At 36.4% G+C, this 26163-nt stretch overlaps 2 protein-coding genes and 1 pseudogene across 6 annotated transcripts in view; 2 read left to right on the top strand and 1 right to left on the bottom strand.

The window, feature by feature from the left end:
• LOC145673157 (uncharacterized) overlaps positions 1–21788 on the top strand; it is an 89586-nt gene extending 67798 nt beyond the window's left edge. For both annotated transcript variants that reach the window (XM_081742589.1, XM_081742588.1), the window contains exon 3: positions 20636–21788. In XM_081742589.1, the coding sequence (XP_081598715.1) occupies positions 20636–21358 (723 nt within the window). In that variant the 3' untranslated portion in view covers positions 21359–21788. The remainder of the gene's footprint in view (positions 1–20635) is intronic.
• LOC145672767 (neo-calmodulin pseudogene) lies at positions 2957–20587 on the bottom strand (annotated as a pseudogene). 3 transcript variants are annotated; one of them, XR_014128643.1, is made up of 2 exons: positions 19306–20587; positions 2957–3680 (listed from the first exon to the last, which is right to left on the bottom strand). The product of XR_014128643.1 is annotated as a neo-calmodulin pseudogene, transcript variant X1 (transcript). The 3 variants fall into 3 exon arrangements; XR_014128644.1 differs by lacking the exon at positions 19306–20587 and adding an exon at positions 19169–19278; XR_014128645.1 differs by lacking the exon at positions 19306–20587 and adding an exon at positions 19177–19259.
• On the top strand, positions 4863–5611 carry LOC145672766 (uncharacterized). The gene has a single exon (XM_081741928.1). It carries the CDS (start codon positions 5012–5014, stop codon positions 5492–5494), a length of 483 nt encoding a protein of 160 aa, XP_081598054.1. The 5' UTR covers positions 4863–5011; the 3' UTR covers positions 5495–5611.
• Positions 21789–26163: the final 4375 nt, after the last annotated feature.

The raw sequence follows: 26163 nt of genomic DNA, 5'->3' as shown, positions 1-26163 counted from the left end.
ATAATGTTGGCAGCGGATACATTCTTATTTGCTCACTGATTCCTTAGAGTAATATTTCACCTTACAGAATACGCATGGTACATTGTTCTCAGATTCGTTCTAATAATTATCATCATAACGTGTAACATATGTAACACTTGAAGGTGCAGGGCTATTTATTTTTGTCTTCTTGATGCTTTTCGTCTTGGAGCAAGCTTTACCAGATCCCTCCGTTTATAATTTCCGTTTCGTGCGAAGCTGTTGGAATTTCCGGGAGAAGTAAGTAGACCTGTACTTTGATCCTTCTTCGTGGAGATACGTTTAACATTTTATGTAAGAGTGCGAAGAATTTACATCACTGTACAGCATATGATGAAATTTCTGCTTCATCATATGCTGTACATCCTATGTACCCTTAATTATATTTCCCAGACTGGATTTTTAAATTCGATTATCACTTGGACTTCCGGGCTCTGATGAACTGATGTCATGAAAATACACTGCTCTATCCAGTGGTGTAGTATTGTAATACATGAGTGGTGTGAGGTAGCAATCACAAAAGTAAATTGTCATGTTTCTCATAAAAATTTGAGAGCTTCTAGCGAATAGTGAGAAATATGTCGGTCCAAAATTAATACACATTTTCCCTCAGCCCAGTTTGTTTGAAAAAACTTGATCCAGCGAACAAAACAACTCTTTATTAACGTTACTACAATCTGATAAGAAAACTTGAGACGCCAGTGGTAGATTGTTTAAAATTCTTCCTTCGTACACTGATCTTTAAAACAATAAATTGTGGGATGTATTGTCCAACTACGTTCCAAGCGACTATCACAGTGACATTTTCGCCTGTCTCAACGTAAATACCACCCATTCTCCCACCTTTTTGGCAATGACTTTGCTTCATCCACATTGTATATACGCTGTTGTTTTCGTGTTGAGACCAACCGTTGAAGCACGGATATTAAGAATTCAAAATCGGACTCCTGCTTCCTTATTAACGACTTCAGCACGAGCTCTTGAAAGTCCCTCAGGCTTTCGTAGTGATAAATTCAGTTCTCTTTTTTTTATCAAACTTAAAAAACAATCTTCACTAGCTAGTATCTAAAAAGTTGCAGAATTTGATTTATTGTTACATATCGATGCACAGCTTTACGAATCGTCCCATGGTGCAGCTTTCCTTTTTCCGTAAGAGTCATAATTTGCAACACCAACTTCCTTCTGTACTTCTGTCAGATTTGTGGAGTGTCCTATGACTTTCGGTTTTATACATCAAATTGTTCCATTGTTATCACCCAAGCTAGTCTCACCCTGTCCTTCGCGAAGTGTCAAAAGAAAAATTGCACAGCTCCACGTAAAGTCAAATTACTTTTTGTTACACTTTGCATGGCCTTCTCCATGTCTTCATTATTCCACTTGCTGTATTTATGTTTTGATTTGTATGTTCGTACTATATAAAAAGAAAACGAAGTGTTTTGTTTTACATACGTGCATCGCATAGAAGGCTGAACCATAAATACAAAACTAAAATTCATAAATCAAAGATATTCACGTAAGTTTTCACTGACTCAAATAGCCCCAATATTTTCGACTCAAATAACCCCGTTTTGCACATATTTACGTAGGAACGTACTATTTTCACATGAAACACAGGAGAGAGCCAAAAGTAGCGGTAATAACATGCGGACGTTCTGTTTTACGCGTACGGTAATAATTTTACAAATATATGCGTTTACACGGATTCAGCACCTTATATTATACAGACATTATTTTATATCAGGCCAAAATACGAAGTATTGCAATCCACTTTGCTTAGAATAATCTCATATTTACAGCAAATGATAAGAAAGCAGCAGATCAACGACAAATACAAAGTTTCCTTTACCAACGAACTCACAAATGAATGCAAATTCAGCGCACTGAAGCGCATATTTAGCGCGCAGTGACATTTTTTCTTAAGTTTGACCTAAATAGCCCCTTGACTCAAATAGCCCCGGTCTCCCCTACCTCAAATTCGATATTTCTCGATAATTTGATATTCAATATTCTGATATTTTTTCTACATTACAATATATATTTTATATTTTGGTTCGATATTTTTCGACATTTTTGATGTTTCAATATTCAACATTTTTGATATTTCGATATATCAACCTGGTATCGATATTTTATTAATATCGATTTTCGATACCCAAATCCACATTTGTTACAGCCCTTTCTGGAGCCTTTTTATAGCTGAATGATTTTGTGTTCTTGTTTGTAGCGCGGGAAACTCGGGTTGCTTTCTCGTGGTAATAGAATACGTGTTGAGATCTCAGGTTACATATGTACAGGGCGATCCAAAAGTCCCTTTACACCCATATACAAGACGAGATATCCTGCACTACAAGTCAAACCTATCATGCCTAGTGATAGGGGGAAGACTAGTTTATTCTTTAACTGCAAGCCTAAGGACTTATCGATCTGGTTTGGTTTCAGCAAGGTGCCGTACCAATCCATTTTTTGGTTGCCGTGCGAGAATATCTGAACGAAGTGTTTTCTAACAGATAGATTGGACATGGTTTTCCACAGTTATCAGTACTTCTGGACTGGCCTCCCCGAAGTCTTGACTTTTAAATGTGTGGAATTACATCAAACAGCAGATTGCTAGTGCGCGATACCATACCACACAATTAACGAAATGAAAGAAGCTTTTCATTATGTATTTTCCACGATCAGTCGAGGAATGTTTCGAGGATTTCCCAACGTACCTAAGCGCACAAAAATGACGGTGTCCACATAAACATTCTGAATAAAATTACTATTTCGTCTCTTATCACATCCGTTGTATATTTTTTTGATCCATAAGTTCACCTCATTGCAAAACACATAAATACATACGGGGTATAACGAGATCTTTGGATCACCCTGTACATTTTCCACATCTTGATTTACTACAAATGTATAACAGAAGAAATAAATATTAACTAGCCAGCTTTATTACAAGTTCAACTTAAAATATTGTAGTTGAGATCAATAATACAAGAAACTTTAAAACACATAATTAAGATAAAATTCATAATAATAATTTTAGGCAACATTACATAAACATTAACATACACTGTGAGCGTGATTTTCAGGAAGTGAAAAGAGCTAGAAACAATCTCATTGATAGAAATTATCCTTATCTCTAAACACAGTAACTATGACCTTAGGTGCGCAGCAAATCGTTTATAGAAAATTTTCCCACAACCAGTTTTGTCAGCTGCTTTAATCAGTTCTGCAACTTCTTCTGGTCTCAACTTATCACCAAGATTGGTCAACACAATTTTCAGATCTTCAGTTAAGATGAAGCCATTTCCTTCTTTGTCAAACATTTTGAATGCTTTCACTAGAGTGTTGATTTCTGCTTCTTTCTTTCGCTTTTCCTCAGCAAGTCTTATGGACATTGCATTTATAAACTCATCGAAGTCAATGCCTCCGCTCTGATCTGTATCTACTTCATCTAACATTTCTTGCACTTCTCGCTGTGTAGGAAATTCTCCCATATCTCTCATCACTTTCTCGATTTCTGTAACAGATATCATACCATCGCCGTTGTAATCAAACAGAGCAAACACCTCTGTTAATTCCTTCAATTGTTTCTTTGTAACTGTGTAGGGCATTTTTCTGTCAAAAGATTCACCATGCGTAAAGTCTATTCATTGTATCTGAATGTACAACTAAATAAAAAATAATAATAAAAAAAAAGAATGCAGAAAATGAATTATAACTATCAAAAGTTTTAACTATAGTAACAAATGCATTTACGAGAATTGAAGTATTACGTTCACATTACTATCGTTAAGAATATTCAGTAAATCTTTCCGCCTCTAATTTGAAAATTTGTCATTAGAAAAACAAAATTAAAAGTACGAAGTATTACGCTGCTCACCTAAATGTTCCGCATATATATATAATTCAAAGTACAACACAACTCGCCTAGAGATACCAGAGGAAAACTAGAAAACTAGAAATACGAAGCATAATACCGCTCACTTGTGGGCACTAGAGAAAAACTATAAATACGAAGTAACACCGCTCACCTAGCTATACCGGAAAAATATATAAATACGAAGTAAAATGCCGGTCACCTATAAATACCGGAGAAATAAATATAAATAAAAATTACAAGCGGTCATCTAGAGATACCGGAGAAAAATATAAATACGAAGTATAATGCCACTCACCTAGGCGTATTGGAGAAAAAATATAAATACAAAGTACAACACTGCTCACCTAGGGGTATTGCAGAAAAAAGTATAAATACGAAGCGGTCACCTAGAGACACCAGAGAATATATTTATCTATCTAACGCGAACTACTGAAAATGTTCTCATGAGTTACTAAATAGTAGCTCGCGATCGACGGTTTGGTGATCACTGTTCTAGCCTAAAAATCATTTTTTTCTCTCTCTCTGAGAGTGGGTGTGTTTGAATATGTTAGCACTAACCCAGATACGTACAAGAACTATATTGAACACAAATATTTCTTTGCTCCCGCCAAGTGAACTTTGTGGTGGACAAACACCGTGTGCGTGGGTTTTCTCGGGGTTCTCCCGTTTCCTCCCACTTTCCTCATTCCACCATTTCATTCATTTCTCATAATCACCATCTCCTTTAGCCTAACCGGCATAACCGTGGGACGTAAAACTCAAAGATTTCATTTTTACAAATATTTCTTTTTCTTCTCCTCTAGGTGGAAGCCGTGTCTAGTTCACCTGCATCCTTTAACTATTTAATTTAGCTCTGTTATTTATACTTTATTGAATTTGGTTGTCCCTGGCTTTCGATGAATTTCCAAATTTGTTAATACAAGTCAACAAAGAAAGAACAATTAAACAATTCATTTTAATACTAAGCAACAAATTAATTATGGTATCGATAGCAACACCTAGTGTACGTATTTTAAAATCGCATAGTTAGTTATTCGTTTGAGATGGGTCGCTAGATATCTTCAATTAAAACTAAATTTGTCTATTATCGATTTACCTCACTGGTACCAGAATACCAAAATGTCTAACGAAGACACGCCACTTCCGCCAGGACTTAGCGAAGAGCAGCTAGAAGAACTGAGAGAAACATTCGCTATCTTCGATATTAAAGGACAGGGATGGATATCAACGGAGGACCTAGGAGAGGCTCTGAAGTCTTTAGGTCATAGTCTTACAGAAGCTGAACTTCAAGACGTGATAGACGAAGTTGATCTTGATAAAAGCGGTACAATAGATTTCGGTGAGTTCTGTTACATGATGTACGATACATTTACTGCACCTTCAGATCAGGATTTAATGGCTGCATTTAAGGTGTTCAATACAAGCGGCTCAGGCTTTATTAGTGCTCAAGAATTAAAGGAAGTGTTAGAAAATCTTGGAGAACGCATATCAGCTTACGAAGCAGAAGAAATGATTGTAGCAGCCGATAAAAACGGTGACGGTAAAGTGGACTTTGAAGATTTTGCGGCAATGATGAATTATCAAAGCAACGTACGCAAATAGTCTGTTTTCGTAAATTGATTTATGTAGCATCATTAAATGTTTATCTACTTCATGATAGAATTTCAGTCTTAGGTTTAAACTTCTTTCGTACAATTGATATTTCTTGTTATAGGCAATACATTTTAAAATAATAACTAACTAACTTTACCGTAATAAAGTAATTTACTTACTAATGTTGTGAATAGTAAGTTGAAATTCATATATTTTTCTAGATGTTTATACTTTCCTCTCTATTAGCGAGTATTCGAATGTCTATTTCCCAATCATTTTCATTACCTGATTTGAGATACCTAATTTTAATATTTGGTGCTAAAGTTCTATTAATAGCATCGTTATAGAAGATAGCTTTCATTATAGAAGATAACTTTAGACTTTTAAGAAATCGATAATAATTGCGTCAATATACACAGCAAACAAGAATTTTAGGAAAACAAACAAACAAAAAAGAATCAAAAGATTGTGATCTTGGATAATAATTGGTTTTTGGATCAGGGGCCACAAAACTTTTGAACGGTCCCTAAATTGAGTTTTCGTATTTTTTAAGGAATAAACACATCATATTGAGTTAAGTAACAGGCCCGCAACCAGCCACAGAGGTTTGGGGGGCCAAGTAATTAAAAATTCTCTTACAAATAGCTAAATTGTGTTTTATGTATTAATAATAGCATTTTGTGTTAAAGTCTGGAGGGACCAGGCCCCCTAGCCCCATTCTGGTTGCGGGTCTGTTATGTAATAGTTTGGATTCAACTACATTATATTTAGTTCTCCAGATATAAAAGTAACCGAGAAACTTCATCGCTTTTTCACCCACCACCTTCGAACATCGATATGTCACCTAAGACCTACCTGGAAGATCAAAATAGTCCCCATCAGCATCGACGACCTTCTGCCAACGTTCTGGAAGGCCGTGGATTCCATCGCGTTAAAACTTGGTGGACCGCGCAGTGAAGAAGGTATCAGGTGCATTTTGCCCCTCTATTAGGAATTTAAACTGGCGTCCTTTAAGATGATTGTCCAACGAATGAAATAGTATATAATCGGACGGTGTAACGTCCGAGGAATATGGCGGATGCAATAGTGTTTTCTATCCAAGGCGTAGAAGGTGTCCCGGGTCATCCTAGCCACGTGGGACTTAACGTTGTCTTGTAACAGGAGGATCCCTTTGCTATTCAGATTTGCTGGCTCCAGAGTTTTGTGTTTTTCTTGAACACGACTCAACTGTTGACAATACACAGTTGCATTGATGTTCTGACCAGCTGGTAGCAGTCTCGATGCACGATACCGCGAGTGGTCCACCAAACACACAGACCTTCTTTCGGTGCAGTGCTGGTTTCGACTGTTTTGGAACTGGTTCATGGGATGCTAACCAATGATGACGAAGCCGTGGAGCTTCGTACAGGACCTACTTTTCATCACATGTCAACACCCTATCCAGAAATGGCTCCTTCCTCAGACGAGACAGCTAAGAAACACATGGGTCTGCTCGCGTTGCCTTCTGGCCCGGAGTCAAATCATGTGGGACCCATTGGCCCAACTTGATGCTTCCCAAGTTGATGGAGGTACTGTTGTATGTTTTTTCCACTCACACTGAATTGTAGTCCTAGTTCCTCACGTGTCTGGCTACTGTTCGCCTCAGTTGCTGCCTGAAGATCTTAATTTTGTACAAGCGTTGGTCTTCCGACCCTTAAACTTGTTAAACTACCGCTGCACTGTCTGCGTAGTCATGACACCTTCACCAAAGGCCTGGGATATCTTCCGCCCCGCTGCAGAGGTTTTTGACCCCAGTTTGAACTCGTACAACATACACGCCCTTATGAAGTTCTGTAGAGGTCCCATGTTTACTCTGTCGTTACGCAAGTTCACGGTGTAACTGAACTACCACAACCAGATAGTATGTTGGACACACATCAACAACTAACCTTCGCCTTATCACCATTCGCATTCAACTCATGGTGTGAAGACTAATGAAACACAGACCTCCACAAAAAGCGACAGAACTTTCTTGGTTACCTTTATATAAGGCCTACAAGAAAATTTGTGATTGAAATATATTGGATCTTTTGATCCAAAAATGATGTCATTACTACAACTAGCATGACGACCACTTCAGCGTGGTAATTCAAAACCAAGGTTTCGGTGTTGCCGTTAACACAGGCCTGATGTTACCAGTTTGACACACAAACGGTGTTGAGTGGTGTGAAATTAACACCGCGGCGGTGTTACAAAACTAGGTGAATGAACGAAAGAATGTGGAAATAGGAACAGCACCACGGTAGTCTTTACATACATATACATCATGTGTTGTTAGTAATACTCCAGGCAGCACAGTGAACGCAAGCCATTGACTACTAATATTACTACTCGTCAATAATTAACCAGTGATTAGTGATTAGTCACTGATCACTCAGTCGTCAGTGATTAGTCAGCAAGAGATACTAATATTAATATTAGTAACACTCCAGGCAGCATGGTGAACGCAAGCCATTAGCCAATCCTTCCATTTGCTCAGAACAAGAACCTAGAAAAGGTAACACAGTCGCCTCAAAATTCTGTGCATCAGATAGATTCACCTATACTGCAATTTTAAGCATGCACATTGTCTTCCAAGAATATCATAAATATCTAGTAAATGACACTGGGAATTTGTATTAGTTCTTATTGTTTACTAGTCTTCGGCCAGCTGGAGATTTTGCCCTAATAACTCCAAATTTGCTCTGTCTACGGCCTCGCATCGTATTTCAGCCTTTGCTTCCGTCTTTCGCATGCAAGAATATGTTTATGGCATTATTCTTCGACAAAAATTAAACCCCTTACCCCCTTAAGGGGTCCATACAAGCACACACACATGCATGAAGAAACCGTCCAACTTGCATGAAAAACGATAAAACCGTAGGCAAGTTAATTGTGTATGGCCTCGTTCATGCATATTGAAAGTTTTCAAAATCCTTTGTAAACTTGCATGATGGTTTTGTCATTCTTCATGCATGTTTATTGTGTATGTGCTCGTTAATGCAAGTTGGTTGTTTTACATTTAGGTCCGCTAATCACGACAGTGGAAGAAATCACGTGACTCTTTCCTCCGTATGCCTCTTCTAGAAAGTTGGACAGCAAGTTGGTGCGTATGTGAGCAAAAAATTCTTCCAACTTCAAAAATTCAAAAAATCTTATATGATAAAACAAATCTTTCATGCAAGTGTGTGTGTTTATGGTCTTCTTTAGAGTACCCATTTGAATCAAGGTGAAATGATAAAAACCCATGACAGTCTAAGTGCAAACTATGTTCCACTTAAATTCAAATGGTTCGCGATGAGACTTACAATCTCGAAGTCATTTTTTTTATATGAAGAAAAAATTAGACATTGTTCCTTTTCTCTCGTTAAAAGCGGAATTTTCGGGAACGCTGTGACATATTCCCACTTGTTTTGAATAAAGAGTTTATGTACTATGTTTAATATCCCTAACATTTCTCCAATCTTAAGGGATTTCGATATATAACCATTTATGATATGATGACCAATAATATGATAACAACACCATTAACCAAGTGAGTTTCTGGAAGTTTGAAGAATGAAAATGAAAGAAGACCAATCATTATGTTCTTTCGTACTCTCTTTCTTGAAGCAAAAAACAAGAAAAGGAAGTTGTAAACACAAGTCTATACTCTATTACTACTACTACTGCTACTCAGTGGCGAAGCGTACTATGAGGCTCTGAGGTCGGGCCTACCCTGTTTTCTACCGTATATTTTCTTTATCTTTGGTCTTTTTTATAAATTAAAGTCAATACTTCAACATTTTGGTATTTCTGGTAACAAAATAGTAAGTTATAACACTCGGAGTCCCTTCCGTCTGAGCCTCACCAGCTCGTTAGATAGGTTTACGGGCTATGCTGCTCGAGAAGAGAAGCTATTTTCACTTGGGACTACACGCATTGTTAGGAAGTTGAGAAGGCTCGCCTCTGGGAGTTTAGTTTTAACGTTGAAGGTATCTTTCAATGCTAATATGTTATAAAACGATTTTCTTAACACAGAGTAAGAAGTTTCTGTGTAGAATTATGAATTTCTGTTAATGATAATTTGTTTAATTTAGGTATGTACTCTCAGGAGTAGTGCTCTCAACGGGTCGGGTCGGGTCGGGTTGAAGGCCGACCCGTGACCCGAATCGACTGACCCGACCCGACCCGAACCGTGATCCGACCTGATTGACCTGACCCGAAAACCCGACCCAAGCTGACCCGGTTGACCCGACCCGAGATGACCCGATTGACCCGACCCGACAACCCGACCCGAGTTGACCCGACTGACCCGACCCGAGTAGCCTGACTCGACAACTCGACCCGAGTTGACCCGACCCGACCCGATCCGTTTGAGAGGTCTATGGTCACGACACTGGGTGAACGCCAAAATGCACTCCCATTGGGAATTAAACCCGGACCACGTGTACCGAAGTCTTACACGTTAACCACTAGCTAGATCAAGCGGGAGATTTGTATATACATCTTAATGAATATTTGGCACTTTTGAGGTTTGGTTATTTCTTTTTATAACTGATACCAATGTCCGACGTAGGAGAATTTTTTTTCTTGCTTTAGTTCTATGTGACGAAATTTTTATTCAAGGTTCTCACCTGCTTGGACGGCAGGGGGTCTTCTCGGAAGGCAGTAGCAAGAGTCTCTTGGCGGAGACAAAAGGAAATCGTTTAACTACAATGATAAGGGTTTGGGGAAACAGGAGAACACCTATGATTTTTTCCAACCCTTCAACTTTCATTCCAAAATAGGTTCTTATGATTCCGGGACCCGTGCCACTTTGATTTTTCTTTCTCGGTAATTAAAACGTATTTTACAGTGTACATAGTTGCACGTAAGAAGATACATAATATTAATTTTGTAATTTAAAATTTAAAAATACAGTACGATATTTAATTATAAAGTACTAATTTTATTTCATCACTTTCAGCAACAAATGAAATTCAAACAATTCACTCCCTGGGTCTTGGTCATCAATACTGCGTCTTATTCTTTGTCTTGCAGTCAAGTCTTGGTCCTGCATTTCGTAGTCTTGGTGGACTTTCATGCTATACAAGAGCCAAGATGCTCGCCTCATCGGTACAAATGAAGACCAAGTGTGATTTTGATTATGGTCTTTCATATTATACAGAAAGCAAGAAAATATGCTCATCGCTATTTCGTGATCACCAAAACAAGGCCAAGGGCAAGATTACTATGCAATTCGTTTTGCATATTCAATCTTTATCTTGTTCTTGTATCGATGTCCTTGGGCTTGGTGAAATAAAATGAAATATTCAGTTTAAGGTCCCTCGATTCTGCACCGAGGCTAAGGGATACGGTGACCATGAGAAATGAATGAAATGGTGGAATGAAGAAAGTGAGAGGAAACAGGAGAACCCCGAGAAAACCCACTACACGTCGTTTCTCCACCACAAAGCCTACTTAGCACAAGCTGGTATCGAACCATGGACACCATACACCAGAGATGAATTCTCTACCACTGAGCCAGCGCAGCCCTGCTTGGGCTTGGTCGTCCATATCCAATCTTTCTTTTGGCCTTGCTTAAACAACTTCTAGTTTTGTTCTAAATCCAGACTCCATATTGGCGTAGATATTAATATTACAGTCAATTGGTAAAATCAATTTTCCACATTTACAAATTAAGGTACACACAAGTACAAAAATAAGCATTTACCATAAAAACACTAGCTGCAAGTGTTGAAAATAGATTTATGGCTTCTATAAAATCAATTGAAAATTGCTATTTTTAATTAGGCAGCTAGTGAAAAACAGCAGCATTCGACTCCAGCCGAATTTAAGCTCAACCTAAACTCAGTTGAACAAAGTGAACTGACCCGATAACCCGACCCGACCCGAGCTGACCCGATTGACCCGACCCGACAACCCAACCCGAGCTGACCCGATTGACCCGACCCAACAACCCGACCCGAGTAGTCTGACCCGATAACCCGACCCGAGCTGACCTCAGTGACCCGACCCGTTTGAGAGCACTACTCAGGAGTTATTCAGAGTAGCTGTTTTTTTTCTACATGGGGCCTGGTCCATAATAGCATATAGAATGTAAATCTGATACATTAAACATATGCATAAATTTACAAACGCTACCGTACAGGATAAAATAATTATATTTGTGTGTAATTTTAGTTGAGTTTTCCATTTCATAGAATCAGTGGAGAATTTACCATTTTGTTTCGGGAGGGGCTTTGCTAACTTTGTTCCTGGAAATGTGAAAATTCTTTAATATGTATAAAACAATAAAAACTTGCGATAAAATTTCGGTGAATGATTAAGCTCGGAAGCCATCCCCTTAAATATGCCACTCCATAGAATACAAATTAAATATCTTGCACTGATTGAAATAAAGTTCCTTCTGAGTATTAACATTTCGAGTGAAGTCATTATCACGTGATGCATTATTTAAATGCAGTATTGTACTTACGACGTACTTTAAAATGAAAGATGCAAGTAACGCTTATACAAGAAATTTAACAGCTAATTGTAAGAATATACTTTCTTTTTTCTCTCTCTCTCCATTTTCAAATATGCAGGAAATGAAAACAAAAATGACAAGGAAATTCCCCTCATAACCCTGTAAATCCCAGACAGAAAAAAAATATGAACTGCACTTCGAAATATTTTTAGGGAGCTAAATGGGAATATTCCATTAATACATATTGCGTGTTTTCCTCTTGTAAATATTTGTTGAATAATAATAATAATAATAATAATAATAATAATAATAATAATAATAATAATAATAATAATAATAATAATAATAATAATAATAATAATAATAATAATAGACTACTTTCCGTCTATTTTTGCTTGCATATACATTCTTTCTTGTTAAATTAAACAACAAAAAACTACTATGTGTACATGCACATAAATTCAACTCTAAACAGTGTTAGAAATACAGCCAAGAAAATTCTTTAAAATAAATATATTTGGTATTTTTTTTTTTTTTTTGTTTAACTCATTAAGGCAAATAGAATTATGAGTGTAATTTTAAACATTTTATAATACATTAAATGTTATTTGTGTTATTACTTTGTCGGGCCTACCCTACTTGTGGGATTACGCTTTGCCACTGCTGTTACTAACACTACTGAGAATTTACACGTATTCTACAATAGGTTGCTACTATTTTCGTTATTTCCAGTTCTTGAAAATATAGTAATACAGGTAAATTGAAACGAACATTCAGCAAGAGTGAAAATGATTTCCTTTTTCTGCCTTGAACAGATTTACCTCAACAGAGCTAGAACTAAGTCGAATTATATGTGAAAATAGAAGGAACCTTAACGTTAGTCACATATTCCCTCTTCCAATTATTCGTTTTCTAATTTTTGTTTTATTTATACTTACAAAGGAATTTTGTGTTGGTATTTGTACTAACGTAAGTACAGAACAAATTGACAAAGATGATCTGCTGTAACCAAAGAGGTGTACAAGCACCAGTTCAAGTGTTTGATGGGTTGGATAACCCGTTTTTAGACCCTGAAAGTAATCCATTACTAGATGAGGACAAAGAACGAATGTTGGTTGAAGTGAATAAAGCTGCACTAAGACAAACAGGTGTTTCAAACATAAAAATTTAATGCGCAGAATGTATGTCACCACGAAGGAAAGTGCGTAAAATTGAACTTTTCCTAGTAGATAATAACATTTTTCAAGGAAAAAAAAAATATATCGATAGAGAAAGAATTAGCAAAAGGTGTTAACTTATTCAGTGGGTTGTGATGGGAATGATTTCACCACTATGAGAGTGACTTTGGAATCAAAATTTATCGATTAAGAAATTAATTTCCATTTTCAGAGCCAATGTCATGTGATATGTGGATCTACAGTTTAACGTAGAATCCGAGCTTCGTAAGATCCAAGCAAGTATTGAACCCGTATATCTTCTACCAGAGGTGAAAACTGTAACTATTTCACTCGATACGTAGAAGTAGAACAAAAAATGTAAATAAACAAGCCGTAAAGGAAGTTGAAAATTTCCTAATAATAATTAATGGTTAAGGTATTTCACGTTGCCCGCTCCAGTTGATATAAATACGGAAACACGAACAATGGCACTATTTTGAACCATGAGAGCGAACAGTCATAGTAGCAAATGTCAAATTAAAAATATATAGGCCTATATATTCATTTATTCGCTTATTAAACTTCGCTAACGCGCCTGTTTCCTACTACGCCTTGCTCTGAAGCGGATTAAATGCAATACTATAGTCCATTCTAAACTAGAAGCAAATTGACGTTTGGAGAAGCACGTGGTACGCTGTTGCCACTTCGTGCGCATCCCGGTTAGTTCTCGGGCTAGAACTGTCTTGTGAGTCAACGAAAAAGGAAATCTCTAAATATTGATTTGTTTGGATGGATGAAAAGATATGTTTGTCGTCCCAGTTTCTGCATGTTGGGAAGGGGGAGGGCTGTGTGTGTGTGTGTTTATTTGACAGAGAGAGAGAGAGAGAGAGAGAGAGAGAGAGAGAGAGAGAGAAATGAAATCTTGCTTGTGATTGTAAAGAAAGTATTCTTTTTAAATGTGTTTTTTTAACAGTAGAACATCTTTTAAATGCTTATGAGGAAAAAATAAATGAAAAATATAAACAAATCATGAGGATAAAAAGAACTTACAAAACACTTCTGAATGTCCGGATTCATCTGAAATTTGGGGCTGGTAGAAATATGCATTTGTTAGAAATTTGTGAACAAATATTTACAAATAAATGAACTTTAGTTTTTTAGTTTTCTATGTTGTTTCTCTAGCAGATGCTAAAAGCTATAACTGCGTACTGTAGTCACACCAATATAACGGAAACAGGGTTCTGCAATAATTACGTTTTTACCATTAAGCAAATTTGCACTATACACACAATCTGCATGCATCATACTCTAACTTTCTATGCTCACAGATCTCGTGTCTAATCACCCTTCTTTTCATGATATATTTCCTACACTCAATTTGAAACGATAGGTGACAGCACTCTTTCAATGTAGGTGTGTGCTAGTGATCTGTTTCACCCCGTTCTACGGTACTATACTGACTAAACGTAAGAAACAAGTATTTCTGCAATGAGATCAGTAAACAATTTTTGGTTTTCCCGCGACGATTTTGCTTTTTCAATTTTTTGTCACTGGAACATATTATATATATTGTGCTGTCCAAAAAAAAAAAAAAAGTTTGCTTTTGTCATTCAGGGTTTCTTCCAGACATGTTTTTGGGGTGGCACTGTCCCCCCGGAGCTCTGAGAGTGCCCCGGGACGAGATCAAAATAATACGTCTTATCATATAATAATAAATAAAATAGTACCAGCAGTGCCCCCAGAATACTACATGTGTCCTCCCCCCGGAACACATTTTCTGAAAGAACTACTATTTTCATTTTATTTCAGTATAGGCCTAGAAAGGTAAATGCAAGCATAATTTAGAATCAGACATACCTGAAATGTAACTTATTCCAGTGGATAGACTCCACTCAAGTCATCATCATCATTACTACTGATGTCACTGCTACTAAGCTCCTCTTCACCAGATGAATCACTGGAACCACCAACACTTATTATTAATTGTTCTACACTTTCTTCAAGCACACCTTCATTTTTCCATGCATCTTGAATAACTTTATACGTATGGTTAACTGCATCTCTCCAGTTTTCTGGCGTAATTGAGGCTATGGCTTCTTCTGTTAATTTTACAACAGACGACATGGTGAAACTTTTATTTTTACGGCCAACGTACCCTTTAATTTGTGCCCAAATAAGTTCTATGGCATTGAAGTGACAATGGTAAGGGGGAAGTCTCACTACTTTATGTCCATGTTGAGTAGCGATTTTGTCAATGACGTATGTGGGGAATTGGGGTTTGTATCTTTGCACGAGTTGCATTAATTCTGCTTTTCTCAAATCATCTCGAACCTCCACGTTTCGTTGAATTAACCAACGAACAATGTCCTCTTTTCTAGTGGCCATAGTAGGAGCTTTGTCAGCAATAACTGAATGGTATTTTGCGTTATCCATAACAATAATGGATGGCGTGTGGAGTTCGGGAAGAAGAGATTCCTGAAAGCACTGAAGAAATTTCGTTTGGTTCATTTCCTCATGATAATCTCCTGTTTTCTTCGATGTGAAGAGAAGGGAACAGTTTGGGAGGAACCCAGAAGACGTACCGGCATGAAGAAGTATAATCCTTCCCCCTCTACCTAACGGCAATCCCATTGTGCCCTGAAGCGTGTCGTCGGTCCATCCTTTACTAACGCTGTAGTTCACGTTCACCCAGGTTTCATCAAGCCACACTATATTATCAAAATTATGTTTTAATATTTCCCAAAGAAATCTACATCGCCACGCAGAAACGTCCGGCTTCTCCATTAAAAGTCTCCTTCCATTTATTTTCTTATACGAAAACCCCAACTTTTTAATAATACTATACAAGGATGTTTTGCTTCCTTGAAAAAGTTCGGCTTCTTGGAGTGACGCGTGTAATTTCAGGAGAGTGGGGTGCTCCTTCTTTTGATAATAAGAATAAATATGTCGCCGTATAGCATCTTTTTGGAAAGTATCCAAATTCGTCACACGTTTACTTACTTTTCTCTTCTTGCCTGGAGTTTCTAATTTTGAAGACCCGGATTGATTTTCTTCATTTTCGAACTTCTCCTTGCCAATTTTCACGATGGTACATTTATTTACTTTTACAGCAGCGGCAGTCCTGTCAAGCACCTTATTTACAGGGATAATCGGTCCTCCATTGTCCCTTTCCTGTTCGAAATAGTCCCGAACCGAGCAAATAATTTCCCTTGATTGTCCTTTAATAGGAATACCTTTCCCTAAAACGTTCTTTCTTTCAGAAGAATGTGTTCTCGGCCGTTTTGCAGGGAGAATGTCCTCCATTTCACTGGACATTATTTAAAATAGCCTATATATTCGTTATATACACAAATATAAATATATATACACAAACACACAACACCACACGATATATACAACAAAATATCTCACATATACAAATATATTTACAGAATTGTACACAAAGATAAAACTCGAATGCACAAGAATAATCTAGAAATCACTCCCACACACAAGGAAACGAAACACTAAAAATATCTTCTTTCTTTCTGAAAACACGTGTTTACTAGCGGCAACATTGGAATGTTAAGGTCTGTTGCCAAGGAAACCCTCCACCCACTGTTGGTAAAAGGGCGTTTATGATTCGACCCTCGCTGAGTGACCGCAATAACTGTGTGACGTAGACTCCTTTCTTAAAACAAACTTGCACGTGTTTTTGAGTTGTCAATTTGCTTCTTGTTTAGAATGGACTTTAGCTTGACCACTATTATAGGTTCCTGGATTCCAAACCAGTTCTATTTCTTGATGCTGACTAAGACGAACTGGAGTATGTAATGTAAATCCAATTTAATTTATGATTATAAATTACTGTTTTATTTTCTATTATAACTAGGAATATAATGATATATTTTAATCAGTAAAGTGCCCTTATTTCCTTAGTACATTCTCAAAAAAAACTCAAAATTTCACTTACACGTACGCGTAGGACATTTTATTCAAATAGTTTAAGGGTCAAGTTCGAAGGAGAGGTTCAGAAACAATCTAACCTAACCTAATCAAGTTGTCATTTCATGCAATGGGTTAAGTTCCAAAGTTGGTCGTCCATTTCTAGCAAAATTTTGAAAATTTACCGGGAAGAAATTAATAATTTGCTTGTTTGTGTGCTTGATAATGTATAAAGAGAGCGAAAGTTGTGTTTATTTTCTTATATAAGCGGTTCTAAACATGGGCCTATTTAGCAAGCGGAGGGAACTACTTGACACAATGTTACTGCATGGTAGGATTCAAACCTGCAATTAAAGGGGAGCTAGGGAGGCTTGGCCCCCCTAAACTTTTCGTAGCCCCTCCAGACCTCCACACAAAATGCTATTATTAATACCAAAAAACCACAATTTAGATATTTGTAAGATAATTTTTAATAACTTGGTCCCCCTAACTCATTCATGGTCCCTCCAAATTCCTGTGGCTGGTTTCGGGTCTGGTAGAATTGTGGGAATGTAATGAGCATTTGTTTTGTAAATGTTGCTGCAGGTATACAGACACACAGTAATGGATATGAGGTAACATTATTGCAGTTTGTGAAACAATAAGGTGATAAACGGGAAAATCTATTAAAAGTACGGCATTTATTCCAAAGTTGGGCGTCCGCTTTCGCCACGTTTTTTCGCTGTCATCTCGTTTCCACATTTTCTGCAATTTGTTATTAGGTTCATTAATCCGTGCTTTCACAAACTTTTAAAAGATTTGGCTCGTTATCAACGTATTGCTTCACAAATGTTCAAACTGTTACTTCATTGCTCTTGTACATTCGCCATGTTGATAACATAAATGCTCGTTACTTTCCCACAATGCAACTGTTTAGTTAGCTTGCGCCAAATAGTTCCCTCCGCTGGCGGTATAGTCCCATGTTTATAACCGCATATATATAACAAACAAACAGATTTTTCGAGACCCTTATATATTATCAAGCACACAAACGATCTAATTATCCATATCTATCCTGTAAATTTTAAAAATTTCGCTGGAAACGGACGCCCAATTGTGGAACTTAACCCAAAAGTACGTATAAGTCATGGCCTTAAATAGTAAAAATAAAGGCCTATGTTTAGCAGAAGGGGTCCAGCTCATTTGTCTAAAAAATGTTACAATTTTGATAATTTCTGTTCACATTCGGTTAGTTTAGAGTAGGTTAGGTTAGTTTAGGCTAGCTTAGGTTAGTTTAGTTTAGGTTAGGTTAGGTTAGTTTGTGTTAAATTAGTGTAGAAATCCCCCATAATTTTCCCAAAAATGATACAATTTCGCTTATTTGTATAATATTGGGTAAGTTTAGATTAGTTCAGGTTAGCTTAGGTTAGGTTAGATTTGGTTACGTTATGTTACGTTTAAGTACTTGCATCATTCATTTCTCCTGTAAATTTTGTGTTTTTTACGTGCTTCTGGACCCCTTGTACTAAACATACTCCAAAATAAATTGTAGAAAATGTAATTAGCAAATAATTGTAAAGAAACGTGGAGAAAGTTATACTTTTCAATGTAACGGTAAAGTAACATAACGAACATGGCGGCAAGATTCTAGAACACAGGTCTCCGTTCTCATTTAGTTGTAATGAAGAGAGAAAATAACGTGTCTTGTGGGGCTCTAACCCACCTTCAGTCGCTAACGCTCGCTCGGCAATACTGTGTGAATTAAATATTAAACTTTGGTATAGAAAGGAACCAATTATTACGCTTTTAGCCAAAAACTAGGCGAACGAGCAACTTCGGAATAAATGCCCATGCAATTAGAGAAATAACCAAAATAACATACCCGAACCTGATCTAAATTTTACATTTTATACTATCATGAATATTTCAACTCCTGTGAAATAATATTAAGATTCATTTTAGTTTACATCATTGGAGGAATGTAGAAACGAAAAATATAAACGAAATATGATTAGTTACAGGATATTTCTATATTGCTAGTAGTATCTAGACATACTGACCGTGAAGGTTAGGTTTCACATTATTTAGATTAAGTTAGGAACTATTTTGTGGTCTATTATACCATAAAAAAACAGCTAACTTGTCTACACTTACTATCTCACCAGTAAAACTTTTATTGCGTATTCAGTAAGGCTGAAATACTGAAAATATAAATCATAATTACAAACAAATAAAAGGAACTCTGTTCTATTCTTTTCTCTCTTCTGTAAGTTAAATGGGTAAATACTTACTACAGTCGCTGCACTGAGACTTTTTCGACCACGTCACTTGAAATTGTTTTATGCAGAAAACACAATTTGAAGTTTGTACTTCAAAATAAAAATGGTGCGGACAAAGCCAAACTCGTCTGTTGACGTACTAAGTTTTCCATCAGAAGATTATTGTTTATACAGTAATAGTCTGACACTGAATAAAACCATATGTAAGATAGTTACTTAAAAAATAAAATTTAAAAACTTAAAAGTTTTCTTAGAAAATTGATTTTAAAAATGAAATTGTTTTAGAGTTTTCGTTTGTACAGTTCCATCTTGTTGACTAGTTCCTTTGACAACAATTAAGAATCAGTTTTGATTGGGACTGTCGTAGTTTGGAGGAGCTGACTTCCGCTCAATATTAGTATATCAACCTCTGTAGGTCTGATAAACTTGATTTTATTTTTCCACAAATCTGATCGTGTAAAAGACACGTAAGTGGTTTTTATTTACCTATTTCTAATTTAAGTACAGATTTTGTTCTAAACTATGCATGAGCAGAGATCAACCCTATAAACCAAATGCAATTCGTTTAAATATTATAGATAGTCCCTCAAGAAAACTACATACACGATTTAATAGATGGTATCTACGTGTTTTTGTTTTCAATGTGAATTATCATTATAATATGCAGTATGGTGTTTCCTCAACATATATCGATGTTTTTGTTACTGTTACATGAGATACGTGTCATATGAAATTGACATAAAATGGTGCGGTCACACTTGACATATTAAGTATAGAAGTACATTTTTTTATAATGGGATTTCAAGTTTGGAAATGTAGCTGAAGATCCACATCAGTGGAGGCTTTGAATTTGAAAGAGAACCTTAAAGTTTCTACACGCTCGAGAATTAGGTACATGGCTTTTGGCAAATTTCAGATGCAATTTGTGATGAGCACAAAGGACGATGCTGAAGATCCCGTACAGCTATAAGTCCTACTTCTTGAGCTATAATTTTTTTAGGAAAGTTTAATCACCTTCAGTAATTGTATAGTTGCAGGAAACGATATTGTGCTTTATTGTAATAGGTACACAATTTGTGAAATACAACATTGGTTAAGTTCAACACACAATATAGAGTCTTCTTTCGTCAAAGTGTGTATACACTTTTTGACTGCTGTATTTCTTTAGAAGATCCTTTACTTGAGAATTATTCATTCTTCATCTATAGAAATTAATATGTTTGTTATATGCTTCTTTTTCTCACATGCAATATTGTTCATGTTCACATATATTTGAACTGTATTATTGATGTCTATATGATCAAACTAAGGTATTAATATATTTTATTATTGTCTTTCACAGGGACAACTGCCAGAAGAAGCTGAGGAGGAGGAAAAGGAAGAGGAGGAACCTGATCGTCTTTCCATTCTTCTTCAGCAATCCAAATTCGATTGTTCAGGAAAGAACACAGGTTACTATGCTGACCAAGCCCTCGATTGTGAAGTTTTCCACTATTGCCAAGACAACGTGAGACATTCCTGGATCTGCCCCAATGGCTTCACCTTCCACCAAGTTCACCTTATCTGTATGCCACCAAGCAGCGACAACATTTGTTCCAAATCTCAACAATACCATTTCGTCAATGACTTCTTGTACAGGCCAATCAACGTTGAAGAAGCTCAAACTAGACCAAATGTAACGCTTAAGTATGCTGATCGGTATTTCCCAGAAACTTATGGAAATATTGTCCCTATTCAAGTAGCAAATGCTGAACAAGCGCAGAATGATCAACCAGCAGCGAGACCACAGTTTGTCGTTACAGCCGCTCCTCATCAAAGAGGGAGACCCATCTTAGTGTCCAACCAAAGGGCACAGCAGGTGAGTAGTGGAGCTTCTTTCCGACAGCAACCAAACCAAGTATTTCACTCTCCAGAAGAAGTGAATATTCCATTGCAGCACCGACGGCCAGCACCCACGAGTCAAAGAACTGGCGTAGTTTATCAACAAAGTCCGTCGGCAAGATTCCAAGAAAGAGGTGATGATGATGAATATGAATATGATGACTTCCACTACAAACAGGGTTGAAATGTGTGATCTTAAGTATTTGTTCAAATACATTAAATATTGTATGCATGTAAAGTGTGATGTTCTGTTTTTCTCAGTTTGTATGACTGAATAGTATGAATAATCTTGTTTGTCTGTTTTAAATGAAATGTATAGTGCTATAGGAAAAAGAGAATAAGCTAATTTTTGCAATACAATGTTTGCTCAAAAGTGAGCATTATTATTTATTTTGCGCACTTACTCTTATAGAAGAAAAAGTATAAAGTATCCTTTTTACGAGGTGACACTACTCACTGCACAAGCTGTTGTAATATACAGATTTATTCCCATTCCTTCGAGTTGAATATGCTTATGGAATAAAAGAAATTGTAGTTAACTGTAAAAGACGTGTAAGATAATTGTCATACTATATTAAGAAAGTTATAAACGAATAAAAAGATATTTTTATAATATGCTTGAGTATTTAATGAAATTGATAATCCATTACTGTTTCATACCATTCCCATTACCATTTATATTTATACGTTTTCAAAAATATTATATTATTAATATAAAATGTAATGTCTTTAAGTCTCTTGCTAGTGCCCATAATGGCCAGTGAACTATTATCATGAACTGTAAACATGTGTTCGTCATATCTATCTAAATGACTGTGGCTTCTGTTTGAACTATCCAATAGAATCCTTCTTAGAGCATCAGAATGGCGGGGAAGGAAATGGAGAAAAGACAAAGGTAAGTCATCAAGGGACAACGTTTTATTTTATCTGTTAAAATATCCGCCATCATTTTCATCAATTTTTGGTTGAAATTACTGCGATACAAAATGATTTATCAATAACTAGGACCTAGGGCTGTGCCTGAAAGAATAAAACCTCAATTGAGGCTATGAACGAAAGATCCATTAAGATACCTTTTTCTATAAGCTAGATCCATCAATTGAATGGAAATAGATAGGAACAACTATATAACCACAGTGCATAGAGAGTTGTTCTGTTTTCGGAGCTATGGGACAGTGTACTATCCGTAATCTTTCACGCTTTGAAGTATAAAACTTTCATGCGTAACTAATGGAGATTTCAACTCAAATACATTTAAATAAAATGTAATGTAAAATATTTGTAAAATATTGGTATAAAATGTTTCTTAAAATATTTCTTCAAACACTTTTCAACCTTTGGAAATATCAGAGGTAAATATCGTTTGAATTTTCCGCAAAAGAAAAAACATATTTTTCCACGTCATAGGTATGTCTGCAGACGACATATGCCTTTCCTTGGTATAAATAGTGTGAAATAATGTATAATTTTATAAACGCTGAAGAGAAGGATAGCAATATAGCTATGGAGGAAGTAATTCTGAAACTGATAGCTCAAGTTTACCAATTGTAAATTTGAATTCTTTCTATGCAATATCGATTTTACCCCTCCCAAACCTCTATCAAAGCATTCACTTCACTATCATCGCCATGATATGAATAAGAATGTTAACAGACATTGACTGAAATAAAATGAGAATGGGCGAAGAGATAACGGGGTGCAGTTTTACTGTACGAATCCATAGTATAAGTAGTAGTAGTAGGGGGAGGAGGAGGCACGGAATAGAAGCCCCGCATTGATTGGGTGGGTTCTGTTCTCGACATGAAATGGAAAATTTAAAGACTTGCAAAACAATTTCTGTACATTTTACAATCTATGGATCCGTATAGGGAAAGTGCACCGATAAGGGAACTATTTAAATGTAGACCTTCATGATGTAGAAGAAATTGTGCAAAGACAACCTCAAAGACATGTTATTAGTTACTATTTAAGTATTGATCTTATTAATTTTAAATCTCTGTGGTAATAGATATTTAAGGTCAAAACTATTGTTGTTTGGTTCATGTATTAGGTTGATTTTACTCGAATTTAGCACATAAAATTTTACATTTATTTCAAACTTGAAAGATGTGAAATTGAAATAGTGTATTTGTCCCGTACATTTTACGCATAATGAAAACTGATGCGTAATTGTGGTAGTAATTGTGGTTCATGAATTACGAGCTTCAAGTGGTACCGCTAGTTAAAATAAATTAGCTGTGGTAGTAAAGGATAATTTGTTAACAAATCGTTCATAATAAATTTGATTCAGCATCTTTAAAATCCATATATGGAATAATGAAATATTGCATACAATAAGGAGTCTCCCTCTGTCAGTAGTGAACGCTGGAGCTGTTGCTAATCGCAGAGAAGCTGAAAAGCAAAGAAAATACAACAACTTTCTCGAAAAGTTTGTTTTCACTCCAATCGCTATTGAAACCAGTGGTGCTTGGGGTGCAAGAAGTCTTGAATTCATTGGGGAGGTAGGAAGACGCATTTCTTGTGTTTCCGGAGAAGTTCGCTCCACATCTTATCTAATACAGCGCATATCCGTTTCTATCCAACGCACATAAGGCCGAAAAACGAAATTACGGCGCCAAAAATAGAAAAAAAATTGTGATGAAACTAATCAGAAATTCCTTCAAAATAGTCCTTATATACCAGTCCACGATGTACCGTAAGAATTTGTTTTGTGTACGCAACACAGTAGCCAGCGTATGTGCGCAATGTTGGAGTTTATTTCGAACGGCCAACTGCAGTTAGTTGTGCCTGAGTTGCTGACGGAGAAACAGCTCGTGCTAAATTTTCCCAAAGTGACAGTAACAAGATTTCAATACGAATATGAAGAGTTAGATATATATAGTGTACATCTGAAATGACTGTGAACCTAACAAGCGAGCCTATTGTAAATACAGTACAAGTAATATGATGGACTAGTGCGGTATCGAAACAAGGAAGAAATATTTACTATACATAGAGTTATAAAAAAAGTTCCAAAGAGTACCGCGACTATTCTTGGACAATTCGACAATATATCTTACATCGAACATAGAACAGGAATACACACGTCCCCACTTGTCCCCCTTTCCTGATTGGAGCGTATTGCTTACACACAGTTGTGGCAACGATCTGTGAAGAACATGAAAACTAAGAGAAGAGAACTGTTTATAATGTTATTTGAAGAGCATTTTTACAATAGGTCTTCATTAAAATGTAATGAACAATTATTACAATATACGTTAAACAAGTGTGGTATCAGTGAAGTTGCTGAACAACGTGGAAATAAACTGAAAACTGTAGTGAAAGTATTTGTGTCAAAGGTTTTGGCAAAATGGCGGGCATGTAATTACATGTACGAGTGGGAAATAAGCATATGGAGTGACTTGATCAAGACGTAACACTTCCGGTGTTACAACCATCACAGCGTCCCTCAACAACATCACGGCTTTCGGAGCAAATGGAAAGAGGAAGATCAAGAAAAGTGTTCGAAGAGGGTTCGCAACGAAGTAAGAAAAGATATGTGAAGGAAATTGTAAAGAATACCAATTCCGAAAAGCTGTGCTTGTATGTAGAATCAAGTTTAGTGAAATCTGGCAAGAGTACTGCAGCCGAAGTTGTGAAATTAGCGATCCAGTCTTCGCCTAAGAGATTGAAAAATATGAAAGCGATCCATGATACATCATCTGCTACTATATGACCGTGCAGCCCTGACGAAGCTTTAGGCCTTCTAGTGGATCTTAGCTTGACAAAGGAAGATTATAAAAGGATAAGACTTGGAGCAAAAGAAAGAGGAGCAGATATTTATCCCTCATATCATGTGCTAGCAGAGACAAAGAAGTGTTATCTGCAAATATTACGATAGCTGAAAACGAGGCTGTGGTCCCACTGCAAAATGAGCTCAATCATACTACACTGCGTTTAGTACAAGTACAGAGTGATGTGATACTGCAGAACATTTCGAAGGACTGTAATATTATCGATATTTATTAAAAATGGGGCTTAGATGGTAGCGTTGGCCACAGCATACATAAACAAACTTTCGCGAATAATTCCTAATACGTGGATTCCAACATACTTTTATGTACCATTGTGCCATTGTACGCGTGTCAATCTAATTGTAAGAACACAACAATATTTTGGAAGAACATGACTCCATCATCGACAAAGTAGTGCAGACCAATTGCCTCTAAGATAAAAAAAAGGAAACGGTTCACAATGCGAAATCAGAGTATGACGAAGTACAAACACAAATATTGCAATTGCAGCTAATAATCGTTCTCTGCAATAAGACAATAAAATTTAATCATATTCCGCATATATTCATATAGGCGTAGTCGTCTCATGAGGATTTCTGAGCAGGATATCCAATAAAATCAACTTTTTTATTTTTGGCGTCGTAACTCGATACTTTGGCCCTATGTGCAACGTGGTAACGTCTCGTCGGTCCTTGGCACTTTACCACCTGGCAAGGAATTGGATGAGGTGTTTATACTCTGAGAAGAATTGTTTTATATATAACAGTTCCTGGACAATAGCTTTTCTTTTGACGTTATAATTACATAATTATTTCTGATTTAATATTTCTTGTTTCCGACTATGAATCGACATTAATATGTTCTTTAACTTTCAAATACTATCGTAACAGTGTAATAAAAACAACCTATTTTTTAATTTTGTATAAGGAGGTTCAGTAACTAATATAGTAACAAAATTAAAGCCCGTCTATGTAATCATGAAATTAGGAGACAATAGTGTATTTTGTAAAACTCATCCAATTCAATCATGGGTGATGTAATTAAAATTTGTACAAGAGTGCTTTGCATGTAGGTGATAGAAAGCAAATTGTTATAGAACAGTTTTACAATGTCGTCAAATTAAAAAAAAAAAAAAAAAACTTTCATCTCCCTTTATTTGCTGTATATGCAAATAAGCCTTTAGACTTTTGATAAGCAATGGGGCTCACTTACCTTA

Source organism: Thermobia domestica, chromosome 16, assembly GCF_964235325.1.
Source record: "Thermobia domestica chromosome 16, izTheDome1.hap1.1, whole genome shotgun sequence".
Lineage (NCBI taxonomy): Eukaryota > Metazoa > Arthropoda > Insecta > Zygentoma > Lepismatidae > Thermobia > Thermobia domestica.
The sequence above is the reverse complement of the archived record's forward strand: the minus strand, read 5'-3'. Positions and strand labels throughout refer to the sequence as shown.

Coding starts and splice junctions, on each gene's coding strand:
- LOC145672766 (XM_081741928.1), top strand. CDS start 5,012: ATGTCTAACGAAGACACGCCACTTCCGCCAGGACTTAGCGAAGAGCAG.